The following is a 15,275-nucleotide window of genomic DNA, read 5'->3' on the forward strand; positions in this document are numbered from 1 at the left end:
CATAGCAGGTCACATCATGGAGTATTACTGGGTCTCAACTGCCAAACCGCTGAGAATCCTGGACCAGCCAAGTTGGCACAAAACCTTACTATCCAGCATCTGAGACCAGTGCTGGAAATAAGCAAAGGTTATTGATTTTTTGGTACCTGGAGGGAAAAAAAAAAAGCTCTTTAGTTCAATATCCATTTTTGTTAAATTTAGCTTAAAAATTGTTCCTCCCCTCCCCCACTGATTATGAATTAAATACATATTCATTGTACAAAATTAAAATAAGGCAGAAAAAAACATGAAAAAATAAATAAAGATCATTTATAATTACCAGATAGAGATAATGTAACATTTCTGTGTCTGATATGAATAGAATGACACTTAGGAGCTAGAAATCTAGAACATGCACAGTCAGTGTTTATGTTGTCTCCAAGTCCCTTCCTGCCCCTTTCTCTCCATCTTCGGTACTATGACCTTCCTAACTCTGCCTCTGTTCTCTAAATTCATATGTCAGTGATCTTGTGATCGTTTTACATCGAGCTCCTCCGGTTAGTCACTACGCCCTGCACACCTGTTGCTATTGTGAGTGCTGACATTGTAGACCCTCTGCGTAACTGGCAGGTGTGGCTGTGGCCATGGTGCTTGGGATGCTTCTCACAGCCCAAGGGGTCACACATGTGTTGCTACTGTTTGGACATATTAGGAAACGACTTAGCTTTCCATATGTACTTCTCGAAAAAAGAAGATGTCATATTGGCAGTAAGCCTAACTCGCCCTCTACAGCAGGCCCTTTGCTGGCAGTCATTCCACTAATTTTCACCAGAGAAGTACTCTATTTTTACTACCAAGATCCAGCTTCTTGTCACAGACACATCATGGCAAGTCTAACTGGTGGAATGAGCCTCTGTAAGATGAACATTCAATTCAATTGCCCCACCACTTCACCCTTTTCTGAACTACTGCAAAGATTCCAGCCCCCTGAAAATGCCGTGCACATGATTTCTTCCCATTTTCACATTCTGCCTCTGGTTCACGGAAGGAAAGTGAGACCCAACTGTAAGGACATTGCTTATAGCACTTGATAAGCGTGACCTTTACTTTACCACATAAGTCATAACTACTATCTACCACAGCCTTGCTGTTTCCCCCTCTCCTTCTTCCTCCCACGCATCTCCTGCCACTTCCCCAGAAGCATAAAATTTTCAACATCCTGCTGTCCATTAGCATAAATAAACTCGTGCTTTTAGAGTAAAAATAATGTCAATGCTATGATTGTCAAAGGCTGCATAATCATCAGAAGTTCAGAAGCTTCTGGAGAAACACCGGGTCGACTGTCCTTTAGAGGCAATCACAAACATTTACAGTGGTTCCCTGAAAGTCAGTGACTTTATAGATTAAACCTTACAACACAGCAAAGTTGCATTTCCACTCCAGCAATTCTTGAGCCAGCAGTGTCTCCAGATATGTACCTTCATGTTTTGATGTATTTTTCTGTTGTTAATATGTTTTCAGCACATCTATGAACAAAATAAGACAAATATGCCGTGCCATTTAAATTTTATCTTTTCTCTATGAGCCAATGAATAATGTTATTGTAGTTTGTTTTGTTTTGATATGTCAGTTGTTCATTTAAAATTCATGTAACATTTATATAACAGATAAGAAAATACTGGGCTAAGAAAGAACAGAAGTGGCAAGAAATGGAAATGAGAGATACTCAGCGTCTGGAAGAACTGAAAAAATTAATGGCTGAGCAGTCGGTGAAAGACAGAGAAAGGTAAAGGGAAAATTTTTACTTGTCTGACAATGGAGATGATGAACAGAGTCCTCTGTTAGGATAACAGAATAGAGTCTTATGCTAAGGTATTTAATGTTAGTGGGAACATTTTAATAATTAATATGTGCTTATATTTATATTCACAAATGGATAAAATAATATCTTTTAAGCTCTGATAGTCACACACACACACACACACACACACACACACACACACACACACACACACACACACACCCCTCTCATTTCCCATTCTGTTGCTAAGATAGATTTCTGGTTTGAATCCCCACAGAGGATTTTATAGTGCTTGATGGCTATCTGTGTGCATGAAATGATACTAGCTGCTGTCACTTAATGTTTGGACCCAAAGAAACTATTATGCAGATTTAAATGGTTCCCCCTTTTATTTATTATGATTGAGGGTAAGAAAAATGATACACATGTATGGAAAGCTATATTCATTGTAATGTACGAAGGGGCTTCATGGAAGAGTTCATGGAAACTGCATTGCAGCAAACTTTTGCAAGGCTCCATGTATTCAAGGTCGATCCTCTATGTGACAGTAGTCACGTTAACTTAAAAGCTGGGAAGGACAGTTGGGGTCAACTACTGCAGTCACTTAATTTTATGAATGAGTACCCTGAGGAATTAAAATTATTTTTTCCAAGGCCAGTGTATCAATCAGAGTCAATCAAGAAAGAAACAACTCCGTAATTTGGACAGGGAAAGTTTAAAGATTAAACTGTAGCAGGAAATCCCTGTTATTTGAAGAAATGTGAAGAAATAAAGAGGACTCTAAATATCCCAAAATGGAGCGTTTCTAAGGAAGAAAGAAATTTGGAGGTTGAGCCCTCCACTCCACGGTCAGAGGAGGTATGACTGTGGCCCACTGGATGTCAGGGAAGTTCTTGAGTGGCCAAAGCTGGCCCATGGTTGCTGAGCAATCAGAAAGCGCCTTTCTTAGGTGCTGGTAGGCGTAGGCTGGGAAGCGTTCCATGGGATGAGATGCCTGCAGCCCTTTCTAGGCCTATGAGAATGATTCCCGTTTTGATAGGCTGCTGTCAATGAAGCTGCTTCTGAGTCTCTGTGGGTTCAAGTACAACCAGGTGATGTGCAGCATGTTCCATTTTGCAGAGTAGACAATGAGAGGAGTACAGTGGTAGCTCCCACTGGTTATGTAGCTTCGTGCATACCTTAAGGATTTTTACAGAGGCTAACCAGAAGAAGCTTTCAACTTAGCCCGTCACAAGAGGAGTCCTTTCCATAGTGAGTGCACTACATGAATTTACCTAAGTTAGTCATTGTGGTTGAAAAACACTCAGATGGATACATAACTTGGGGGTAGAGGGTAAAATCCTTTTACAGATTGAGGGTTACTTGTCTGTGAAATTTTCTTTGTGCCTTTAGGCATTATTTTGACTAATTTTTTTAATTATTTTGACCGGTGACTTTAGGCAGGTTGCAGGCCTGATCTGGAGTTCCAAATCGATGGCAGACAATTTCTAAGGATTTTCTGGATAAAATTCAAATGATTTTCTAGGTAGCTCAGGATTTTAGAGCTGGGTAAATTCTCTTACTGAGAGTATCAAGAATATAGCAAAGGCAGAGGGCAAGTCTGAGAAGTGAAGCAGCCAATGAGAAACCAAAAACACAAACCTGGGCAAAGTACAGGCAATCCCCAGGTTATCAACATCTGATTTACATACAACCCATAGTTCCCAACCAACACCCGTAACGCCTATTATAAAAATTCAAAGTACATGCAATGGATTGTAATATAAAACAGGCACTACATTGCAATATGCACGAATGTATTATTATCACATTGATGGTATTGTTATGTTGAAAATGTTTCTGTGTACCTGGGACAATTTTTTTTTATGTTTTTGTATGCATAGAAAGGTGCACTATATACCAAGAAAGCATTTATTAACTGACATTAGATACAAAGTCTTCCTGTTAATCGTAATAAAAAAATTCAACCTAAAGATAGACTAGTTCATATTCTGGAGACAGGCTATATTAGCAAATAGCAGGAAACAGGCCATACCATGAGGCAGAAACAGAGGTACACAAGAAGACACCCCCACACACCGTGAACACACACACACACAAGTGCTAAAGAACAAGGTAAAGGCTGTTATCAACATGCTGCCTTTTTAGTCTGAAACTGTGTACCAGGCACACAAAAAGAGCCACAGAAATCAAAGGGCTAGGATAAGCAGAACAAGTGGGGGGCCCCAGCTTTCTAATACAACTCTTTTAGTAGAATTACCACCCCCTCCCATTGCCAGGGAATTTCTTTGGTCATTGTGTCATTTTGGTCTTTACTTCCTGTTCCAATAACTGTCAAGATGAACAGGTTCAGAATATCAGTGGCGAAGGGAAAATCAACTCCATCAATACTCCATAACAGGAGAAAATGGCATAGTATCACATAGTGACAAGGTCAACCAGGGGACCGGTATTAATCTTACCTCTTTGAATTGTGTGTGACCCAGGGGAAGCTGTTTATTTAACCTCCATGAGTCTCTGTTTAGTCCTCTTTAAAATGAAGGGCCAAACCTCGATGGGCTGAATCAATGGAAATGAAAACTCAGGACCACAGTATCAGGGGACATCAAGTGGAATAACATAGTCCAGAAAGATAATGCTCTATATACTACTTCAGTGAGTAATAACCGGAGTTTTAAAAGCTTCTGACTGTGCATCTAAGATGAAATCTGGATCATCTGTATTCATCCAGAGAAAAATAGAAGGGGAAAAAATCAAAGATGTATGGAAATAATTAGGCCAAATGACTAATGAATCATGTGAACCCCAGGGCCCACACCCCTGAGACCAGAGGAGTGATGCAGTGCTTGGCTACCACTACTGGCAGCTCTGAAAGGGAGCACAATAGCATGTCCTGGATAGGGAGGAAGAAAACGGTGGCACAAAACTCAAAGTCATCATAACTTTTTTAATACCAGGATTACAGAGCTACTAAAGACTAGAATGCCCAAGATTACAGCCCTTGTTGTCACTGTTAGGTGCCATCAAGCCGGTTCCAGCTCACAGAGACACTATGTACAACAGAATGAAAAACTGACCAGGCTTGAGCCACCCCACCATTGGGATTATATCTGATGCCATTGTAACCACTGGGAAAATCCATCTCATCCATACTCTTCCTCTTTTTGGCTGATTCTCAGCTTTACTAAGGATGATATCCTTCTCCAGGGACTGATATTTCTTGACTGGTAATATTTCCAAAGTTTTTGAAGTAGGATATAGAGCATATAAGATAAAGTTTCATCTTCCTCACTATTAAAAAAAATAATTTTATTGGTGGCTTGTACAGCTCTTATCATAATCCATACAGATATCCATTGTGTCAAGCACAGTTGTACATATGTTACCATCATCATTTTCAAAACATTTTCTTTCTACTTGAGCCCTTGGTGTCAGCTCCTCATTTTTTCCCTCCCTCCCTGGCCCTCCCTTCGTCATGAACCCTTGATAATTTATAAATTATTATTTTTTCATGTCTTACACTGACCGATGCCTCCTTTCACCCACTTTTCTGTTGTCCATCCCCTTGGGAGGGGATTATGTGTGCATCATTGTGATCAGTTCCCCCTTTCTCCCCCCACCTTCCCCTGACTCTCCTAGTATCACTACTCTCATTATTGGTCTTGCTGGGTTTATGCCTCCTCCATTCCCTATTTCCAGCTCTTATCTGCACCTGTGTATGTGCTCTGTTCTAGCCAGATTTGTAAGGTAGAATTGGGGTCATGGTAGTATAGGGGAGGCAGTGTGAAAGAACTAGAGAAAAATTGTATGTTTCATCAGTACTATACTGCACCATGACTGACTCATCTCTTCCTTGAGACCCTTCTGTGAAGGGATGGCCAATTGTCTACAGATGGACGTTGGGTCTCCACTCTGCACTCCCCCTCATTCAAATGATTTTTTTTGTTCTGAAACTTTGATGCCTGATACCTGATCCCATCAACACCTAATGATCACACAGGCTGGTATGCTTCTTCTATGTGAGCTTTGTTGCTTCTCAGCTAGATGGCCATTTGTTTATCTTCAAGCCTTTAAGACCACAGATGCTATACCTTTTGATAGCCAGGTACCATCAGCTTTCTTCACCACATTTGCTTATGCACCCAATTTGTCTTCAACGATCATGTCAGGAAGGTGAGCATCACGGAATGCCAGATTATTAAAACAAAGTGTTCTTACATGGAGGAAATACTTGAGTAGAGGCCCAATGTCCATTTGCTACCTAAATACTTAAGATATAAATATATGTACATCAATCTATTTCCCTATCGTTATACATAAATATACTTACATATATACATGCCTATATTTAGACCTCTATAAATGTCCTTTGCCTCCTAGTTATTTCCTCTATTTCCTGTTACTTTCCTCTTGTCCCACTATCATGTTCAGCCTTAATTTGGGTTTCAGTAATTCCTCTCGGTTACTTTGCCCTTGACCAAGCCCTACCAGGCTCCTACACCCTCCTCACTATCAATTTTAGGTCACCTGTTGTTCCCTTGTTCCTGGGTTTGTTAACACCCACTTTCTTTCCCCCACTTCCCCATTACCAGTGGCCCCCTGGAACCACTGGTCCTGCTGTTTTCTCCTCTGGATTGTAGAGGGAATAATAAGCATGAAAACAAGATCAGAGCAAAAGAAAATGAAAACAAACAACAACAAAATTATCAACAAAAAAAGAAGAGTCTATAAATAGTTCCAGGACTGTTTGTTGACCTTTAGGAGTGTTTACCAGTCGAGTTTGATGGGGTGCCACACTCTGGCCCCAAAGTCTATTTTTAGTATTTCCCCAGGGACTTTATCTCTTTGCTCCCCTTGATGCTCTGTTGCATGCCCTTAGTGTTTCGCCCTGGTGTGGTGGGTCAAATCAGGCACAATTCCTGCACTGTGCCTCCAGTGTTGTGCCTCCTAGTGCTACGGGTCAGTGAGGGATATCGTGTCTTGTGGTGGGGCCGGCCCTATGGTCCTCTCTGTGCATTGACTGCTCTGAACGGGAATATCATCCTCAGGGATTGTGGGCCAGGATGTATTGCACTCTCTCTCCTTCCCTCTTTGTTTGCTCCTGTGTGCTCTGATCAGATGTGCCCCTCTCCCTGAGTTGTAGCTTCAGTGCAGTCCTCTGAAGTGAATTCTTCTGGGGGTAGGGAGGGATTGGGGCTGGCCCCACAGACCTCTCTAATTGGTTCCCTAGTCCATGCCAGTAAGTTGCCATTCACATCTTGGTGCACTGGGTTGAAGTCTGGGCCCGCTCTCCTTCTGCTGTGAAGATATAAACAACACCCTTCCCTTGGGTGGGTTAGAAGCCCTGTTTGACATGGCTACCCATGACTTTTTTCTTCTTTCTACTCCCCTCCTTTTTAGTTGGCTGCCATATGTATCCCTGGATTGGGTCTGGCCACTGCCATAGTACCTGGCCCTTACCCTAGGAATATATGTATACAGTTGCTTTTCCCCTAAACTCCTTTTTTCATTTTTAAGCCTACCTCAGAGGGTTCATGTTGTATTTGTCCTTTTGTGCTTGGGTTACTTCCCTTATCAAATTTTCCTCCAGTTCTTCCTATGTGGCAATGTGTTTCATGCATTCATCATGGATTTTTTTGGATGCGTGTATTCATTGTATGTATGTACCACTGGTTTTCAATCCATTTATCCGTTGATGGGAATTTGGGTTATTTCCAACTCCTTGCGATTGTGAACTGCTGCGATGAACATTGGAACATACATGTCTGGCCTTGGTTGTTTTGTTTGTTTGTTTGTTTGTTTTGCCTCTTCTGGGTATATGCCCAGTAGAGAGATTGCTGGGTCATATGGTAGCTCGATTTCCAACTGTTTTTGATATCACCAAATTGATTTATATAGTGGCTGTACATACCTACAGATCCACCAGCAGTGGGTAAGAGTTCCTATCTCAACACAGCCTCTCCAACACTTGTTGCTCTCTGATTTTTTGGATTGGGCTGTCTTTGAGGGTGTTAGGTGGTATCGCATAGTTGTTTTAATTTGCATTTCTCTTACGGGAAATGATCGGGAATGTTTTCTCATATGTTTATTGGCCATTCAGATGTCTGCCCTCGTGAAACTTCTATTCAGGTCCTTTGCCCACCTCCCTGATGGGCAATTAGTTTTTTTCTTTCAGTAACCTAGCAGCATACTATAGATTTTAGTAATAAGGCCTTTGTCTGATGTGTCATTGCTAAAGATGTTTCCCAGTCCGTGGGCTCTCTTATTACTCCCTTGGTGAATTCTTTTGATGTACACAGGTGTTTTATCTTCAGTATATCCCACTTCAAATTTTGTGCCTTATCTGTTTTTGTTTTTTAGCACATTGAGGAGGTGTGCAACAGATTTGCCCAATGCAATCTTATTTAATCTCTGGACAGTTGTTTCCATGGGCATCAATTGTGAATTCAAGAAAAATAATTTTTTGAACAGTTTTGTTGGTATTGCATCCACATATCATGCAATTCAATAGTTTGCTCTTCAAGATGAGTCGTACAATCTTTACCACAATTTTATAACATTATCTTCTGTATTCTCAATGCTATTTGTGTATTTTTTTCAATTTTGACAAAAATATACACAATAAAACATTCTCAAATTAAACTACTTTTACATTTATAATTCAGTGCCATTGATTATACTCTGTATTTTACAACTATTATTGATATACCTCTCCAAATTGTTCAAACACCATTAAAATAAACTCAATGCCCCACAAGCAAAATCTATTCCTCATTCACCAATGGTAACCGTAAGTCAAGTTTGGTTTCTTTCTTTATTTTTTCTTCTTTCTTAGTAGTTTTCTTTATAATATTAACATATACACTTTCATGGTTAAATCAGTTTTAAAAAGAGTTGCATATACATCATTACAATAAGTTCTAATGCTCCCCATCCCACATTCATTGATTACTCCCCCATTCCCTTTTATCTCCTCCTTTCCCTCTTGCCACTCCCCCCTACCAGAGAAACCACTGCATCAGTTATTGTCTCTGTGCATCCACTCTTTCTGTGCTTCATAAACTAGGAAACCTAACAACAACAATAAAAAACAAAATTAAATAGATGAAAACAACAACAATAATAATATAAAGCTAAAAATAAAGAGTAAGAAAGAAAAGACCACCAACAATATTTTAAAAGCCAGGGAAGAGATTTCTGTAATGGAACAAACGAGAAATATTTGAGCCTAGAGCAAATTTAGATTGGGTCAAGAGAGAGTTCAAGTGACTAAGTATCATAATATGCCATGGTTTGATCCACCACAATCAAGTTTACAATAATCTCTATCTGACAGTAAAACTGTTTGAATCCCTCACCTGTGATGAGAGGGAATCTGCCAGAGGCTTATTCTGATTATTGCAGATGCATTTGAGGTTCCTACCATCCTACCATTGCCTTCTACAGATTGTGTGTTCACAATTTTAGGCTCTGATACTTTTCCCTTTATCATATTTGGATTTTGTTATTGTCATCTTTAGGTCACACAGGCTGGTGTACTTCCATGTGGACTTAGATGGCACCTCAGTTAGATGGCTGTTTGTTTGAATACAAGCGTTTAACCCCTTAGACATGATTGCAGTTGATAGCCAGGCACCATATGTTTTCCTTACCACCCTTTGCTGTAGCACCCTTACCTTAAGTGATCTCTTTGTGAAGCTGAGTATCAAGCAGGGACATATAATAAACATGATTGTTCTAGGATTGGGGCTAGACTTTTGTGGGAGCCCAGAATCCATCTGCTTGCTCCTTAGTTTATGAAAATAAGCTTCTTGACAATATAAACATTTTCTCCATTTCTTATGATGTTGCTTATTAGTCTAGTTGTGAGGACGTTTTTATGTTGAGGTGTAATCCATACTGACGTCTGTTGTCTCTTACTTTTATCCACAAATGCTTCAAGTCCTCTTCACTTTCAACAAACAAGTTTATGTAATCTACATATCACAGGTTGTTAATGAGCCTTATTCCAGTCGTGATGCTTCATTCTTCTTCATAACCCGTCTTATTAGACTGTTTGCCAACCACACAGATTGAATAACTATTGTGAAGGATTCAACTCAGACACACCTTTCCTGATTTTTAATCATTCAGTGTCCACTTTTCTTTTTGAACGCCTTACTCTTGGTCTATGTACAGGTTCCACATGAGCAAAATTAAGTGCTATGGAATTCTTATTCTTTTCAATGTTATCTATAGTTAATTATGATGAACAGAGTCACACACAGGTAAGCAATTTTGTGATATTCTGTTTTCAACTGAAACCCATTTGATATCCCATGTTCCATGACGTCTTCTGAATCCAGCTTGAATTTCTGCAAGTTTTTCGTTGATGTATTCTGCAAACATTTTAAACTTATCTTTAGCAAAAATGTTACTTGCGTGTGATATTAATGATATTGTTTGATAATTTACACATTTTTCCGGATCACCTTTCTTTGGGATGGACACAAATGGGTGTTTCTTCCAGTTGGTTGGTCAGGTAGCTATGGTCAAGTTCTTTTAGTCACCCTGCAATCCTTTTTATTTAAAACAGGTTTGTTGGTGCATCATCTACATGTCATACAATTCAATAGTTTAATCATATCAAGGAGTGTTGTACAATTATTACTACAATCAGTTTTAAAACATTATCGTCTTCCTTGTACTCATTGCCTTTAATCCTTTAAGTAACCCCTGTGACTCAACTTTCAGCCAAATGATAGTCTTAAGAGGTGAACAATAATGGCAGGGAGGTATGCATTCTCTAGAGCAAGCAATCATGGGAGATCAAAGGACAACATTTGCCCAGGGATACATTTCAGAAGACAAGAAGGAAAAGGAAAGAAATTCAAATGGAAATTGTAAACACATGGAGGAAAACAGGAAGGAGAGCTGTTATATTGTAGGAATTGCAATCAATATTGTTATCAAATTGTCTCTGAGTTTGCTGAATAGAAACTCAATTTTTCTATTAACTTTCTCTCAATCATTATAAAAAATTTTTTTAAAGATTTTAAAAATTTAATTAAAAAATATTTTTATTGGGGCTCATAAGGCTCTTATCACAATCTGTACATACATCAATTGAGCAAAGCACCCTTATACATTCATTGCACTCATCATTCTCATAATTCACCTTCCACTTGGGTTCCTGGAATCAGCTCGGTTTCCCTTTTTTCCCTCCATCCCCCTCCCTCCCCGATCCCACCCCTGGTCCCTTGATAGTTTATAAATAATTATTATATCTTATCTTACACTCCCCGGTGTCTCCCCTCACCTGCCTCCCCATTGCCCATCTCCCAGAGAGGAGGTTACACATAGATCTCCGAGATCAGTTCTCCCTTTCTACACCCCCTTCCCTCCTGGTGTCGCCACTCCCACTGCTGGTGTTGAGGGGTTCTTCTGTCCTAGATTCCCTGTGCCTCCAGATCCCCACTGCACTGCTGTACATCCTCTGGTACAACCAGGTCCGCAAGGCAAGGTAGAATTTGGGTCATGATGATTGGGAGGGGAGGAAGCGTTCAGGAACTAGAGGAAGGTTTTGAGTTTCATTGTTGCTACACTGAACCCTGAGTGGCCCATCTCCTCCTCACTACCCCTCTGGAAGGGGTGTCCAGCTGTCTACAGGTGGGCATTGGGTCCCCATCATGCACTCCCCCTTTTTCACGGTGATGTGATTCTCACCACCACCCCACCTTTGTTGTTTGAGACCTGGTCTCCTCTGTCCTTCACGGTCACCTATAAAAATTTTAAAGAGTTTTAAAAATGGAGGGTTGAAGCAGTAACTTCTACGGGCTAAGAGGTTCTATCTGAGTTGTAGGTGTATGATCTGTATGTTCCACTTATGTGAAATATGGTAGATTCAGATAGCGAAGGATCCAGTGCACACTTGCCCCTGACAAATCTGTGAGGATGGTGTTCGCACATTGGGATAGCGTGAGAAATTATTCCTGGAAAATTTTCTGTGATGTAGAGAGAAGCATAGTCTTCATTCTGTACTTTAACAAGATGCAGTTGGACATGTCATTATTGCTAATAGCTTTTGCTTTTTGTGACAAAAGTCAGAGGATGTGCTCTTTTGTAACAATCCTGCATAGCTTGTGTGATAGTTCACACCATGTTCCTGTACAACTGAAATAAAATTCACAGAACGCATGTGTGATATTTTAACATTTCTTCCCATATCACAATAAGAAGGCTTGGAAGGGTTTCCAAATCTTAAAAATAGGCACCCAGAGTCCTAAGAGTTTAAAAAACTTCTGTTGTTTACTTCCTTGTTCTATTTTGTCAAAAGTCTAGAATTAGGTTTCTTAAAAATAATATTTATAAATAATGATGTACATTAAATTTAGATATATGAAGCTTCAATTTTTGTAAGTCAGTGGACAAGTTAGAAAAAGACTCTCCTTTTCAGTGTGCAATGCTGCACAAACCTGAGCAGGCAGAGACTAACTGGATGTCATCTCTCCATTGATACTTCCGATTAGACATTACTTTTGCAAAGTGCAAAACTTCAAAATGATGGGTGGTATCCCTACCATTAGAATTACGTAATTGTTTAAAAATACCACGTATTATTTCTGTTTCTTCACAAATGTATCCCTGTGGCCGTCTGGAATTTGCATTCACAGGTGAATAGGATGAGTTAAGTGATTGGCTTCCTTTCTTCTTTTTGGGGGGGAGGGGGCGGTAAGTTGATGATCAACTCTCTCATCATGAACTATTGGATGATTCATCTTTGCCTACTTACTTGAAATGACACCTTTATCATATATTTTGTATTCTAAGTATATTTTTGGTCCATCCATATGGAATTATGATTAGGTTAAATAAAAGCTGCTCTGTTTTTACTTGAATACCATGATATTTTAATCATTCTATTTTGATTGTCTGATAGGAAAAGTCTTTCTCATTCTTTTCAAAAACAACTTGGTTATTCTTTTGTCAAATTTCTATGGATTATTTTGCATTTGATCATTTAGGAGAACTGACAAATAGAGTAAGTCAAAAGGTATTGTGACAACATCATAGAAACCTTTATTCAGCACAAGTGTGGAAGCATGAAGGTATAGTTTTCTTACATATCCTCCATCTGGGTCGGTGGTTCCCAACTTGTGGGTCGTGACCCATTTGAGCATCAAAAGACCCTTTCAATGGAGTCGCCTGATTCATAACAGTAGCAAAATTATAGTTATGATGTATCAATGAAAATAATTTTATGGTTGGGGGTCACCACAACAAGAGGAACTATAGTAAAGGGTCGCGGCATTAGGAAGGTTGAGAACCACTGATCTAAGTCCATACACTAACCAAGGCAGAGTTTCTAACTCTTTAACCCTTTCTCAAATAATTTGATGCTCTTCCACTTTTTCCCCATCAAAACTGAAGTTTTGGCATACTCGAGAGACTCAAATTGTATTTCTTTTAAGTGTTCTTAGAGTTTAAAAAGAAACTTGAAGAAGTAAGTACTGGGCAGTAAAGTGAATGGGGTAAGGCTTCCCAGCAAGGTTCTTGTATGACAGCACGTGTTACCCTTGAAGAGTGAGCAGGTGCACTGTCATGATAGACAGATTTCTTGGCACACCTCTTCTGGCTTTTCCTCACCAGTGCAGTTTTCAATTTTCTTAAGACTTCCTAAAAAAATAAGTCCTCATGATCACTCTATGTCCTTTAAAAAATTCTATCAAAGAAGTCTAAAAATGCCTCTATAGCTTTCTGAGCTGACCTCCCTGCATTGAACTTAACTGGTCCTGCAGACTCCCTCAGAAGCCACTAATTAAATTGGATCTCTTTGTAAACGTGCCCTACTGAGACTATCGAGTACATGAATATTACTGAGAGAACTTGTACAGCCACCCACCGCTTGCAAACATGCTTAACACATTGTATTTAAAACAAACCCATTCATATATGAATTGGAGCTTTTAGCAATACTTTTGGACATATATATGTATCTAAACTTTATATCCAAGTTAAGAATATGCGTCTGAATCGATCTTCAATTCCAATCTTTTCTTGTGTTCTTTAGAGATTTTACAGTTGTTACTAATGAAACCTTGGGAATTATTTTGGAACAGGTAGAAATTGGTGACAGAGAAACCAATGAAATGTTTTCTTGTGAGAAAATAAACAAAATTGGGAAGTGACAGTGGGGATGCAGAGTATAAAAGCAAAGACGTTCATGAAGTAGTTAGACTAGGTCAAATTTGGAGACATTTCGCTGAGGATGAAATTTGAAGAGGAGCAAGAAGAAATCATTGTACTAACTATATCCTTTCTGCTAGACTCTTGGGTTTAAAACTTTAGTTATTTTGTTTTTAGTTTACTTGATAACAACTAACAACAACATATAAAAAATATTATCATGTTAATATTCCATCAAGATAGAAGCTATTGATGTGGTATTTTACATTTTTCATACTAAGCCTTTGGATGGAAGTGGGCCTTCAGTTTCAAGTGCAGAATAACCATATTTGGTTAATGGATGCCTTGTTGTACATCAGCAGTACAGGTGGAAGCCTACGCCAATGGAGGTTTGGGTGACTGGTTTGCGTACAGGGTCTTACCATGCTTCCCAGTATTTCTTTTGTTTTACTTGTCTATGGGAATCAGTGTTGTTTCTCATGGGATCAGTTAATAACATAATCAGATTTACTTAGCATTAAGATACAATCTAACACAGGGGTTCTCAACCTGTGGGTCAGGACCCCTTTGGGGATTGAGCAACCCTTCCACAGTGGTCACTTAAAACCATCGGAAAACACATATTTCTGATGGTCTTAGGAACTGGGACAGCGCTCCTCTATCTCAACCTTCGCACTGGTGTTGGCTTTTCACACGTACTGTAGCAATGTAGTTTACTGCTGCTATATTAAAGACTATTACCCATGCTACACCATGCTTCAAGTCAAAATTGCATTATTTGTAATTAGAAATAAATATTTCACAATATATAATTGCATATTCTTTTTGTGATTAATCACAATGCTTTAATTATGTTCCGCTTGTAACAATGAAAATACATCCTGCATATCAGATAGTTACATTATGATTCATAACAGTGCCAAATTGCTGTGATGAAGTAGCAATGGAATAATGTTCTGGTTGGGGGTCAACACCACATGAGGAGCTGTGTGAAAGGGTTGCGGCATCAGGAAGGGTCAGAACCACTGCTCTAACATATAGCAATACCCAAGGTATGAGCAAGATCTGTTCCCAAGTGGGTCTGTATTCAAATTTGTAGCAGAAGTGGTTCTTATTTATCTATATTATGTTTATATATGACTCTTATTGAGTCATGTTTTCCTTGAAGAAAAGACTTGGAACCTATTCAGTGATTTGAAAGCTTCATGGAGAGCAAATGAAGCTTGCTGTGGTGGATAACTGGTTGGGGGCAGGGTTAGCTCAATCATAAAGTGAAGGCACATTTACATAATATGAAAAGACAAATACAAGGTGTCCATGTATCAGTGTT

The 15,275-nt window shown here is 39.3% G+C and overlaps 1 protein-coding gene across 1 annotated transcript in view; it reads left to right on the forward strand.

Moving 5' to 3' along the window:
- Nucleotides 1–15,275, forward strand: part of CCDC148 (coiled-coil domain containing 148) — a 337,076-nt gene that overhangs the window by 256,919 nt on the left and 64,882 nt on the right. Inside the window, exon 13 of the mRNA XM_075529709.1 lies at nt 1,647–1,765. Within this exon, the coding sequence (XP_075385824.1) occupies nt 1,647–1,765 (119 nt within the window). The remainder of the gene's footprint in view (nt 1–1,646; nt 1,766–15,275) is intronic.

The sequence above is a fragment of the Tenrec ecaudatus genome, chromosome 13 (assembly GCF_050624435.1).
Source record: "Tenrec ecaudatus isolate mTenEca1 chromosome 13, mTenEca1.hap1, whole genome shotgun sequence".
Lineage (NCBI taxonomy): Eukaryota > Metazoa > Chordata > Mammalia > Afrosoricida > Tenrecidae > Tenrec > Tenrec ecaudatus.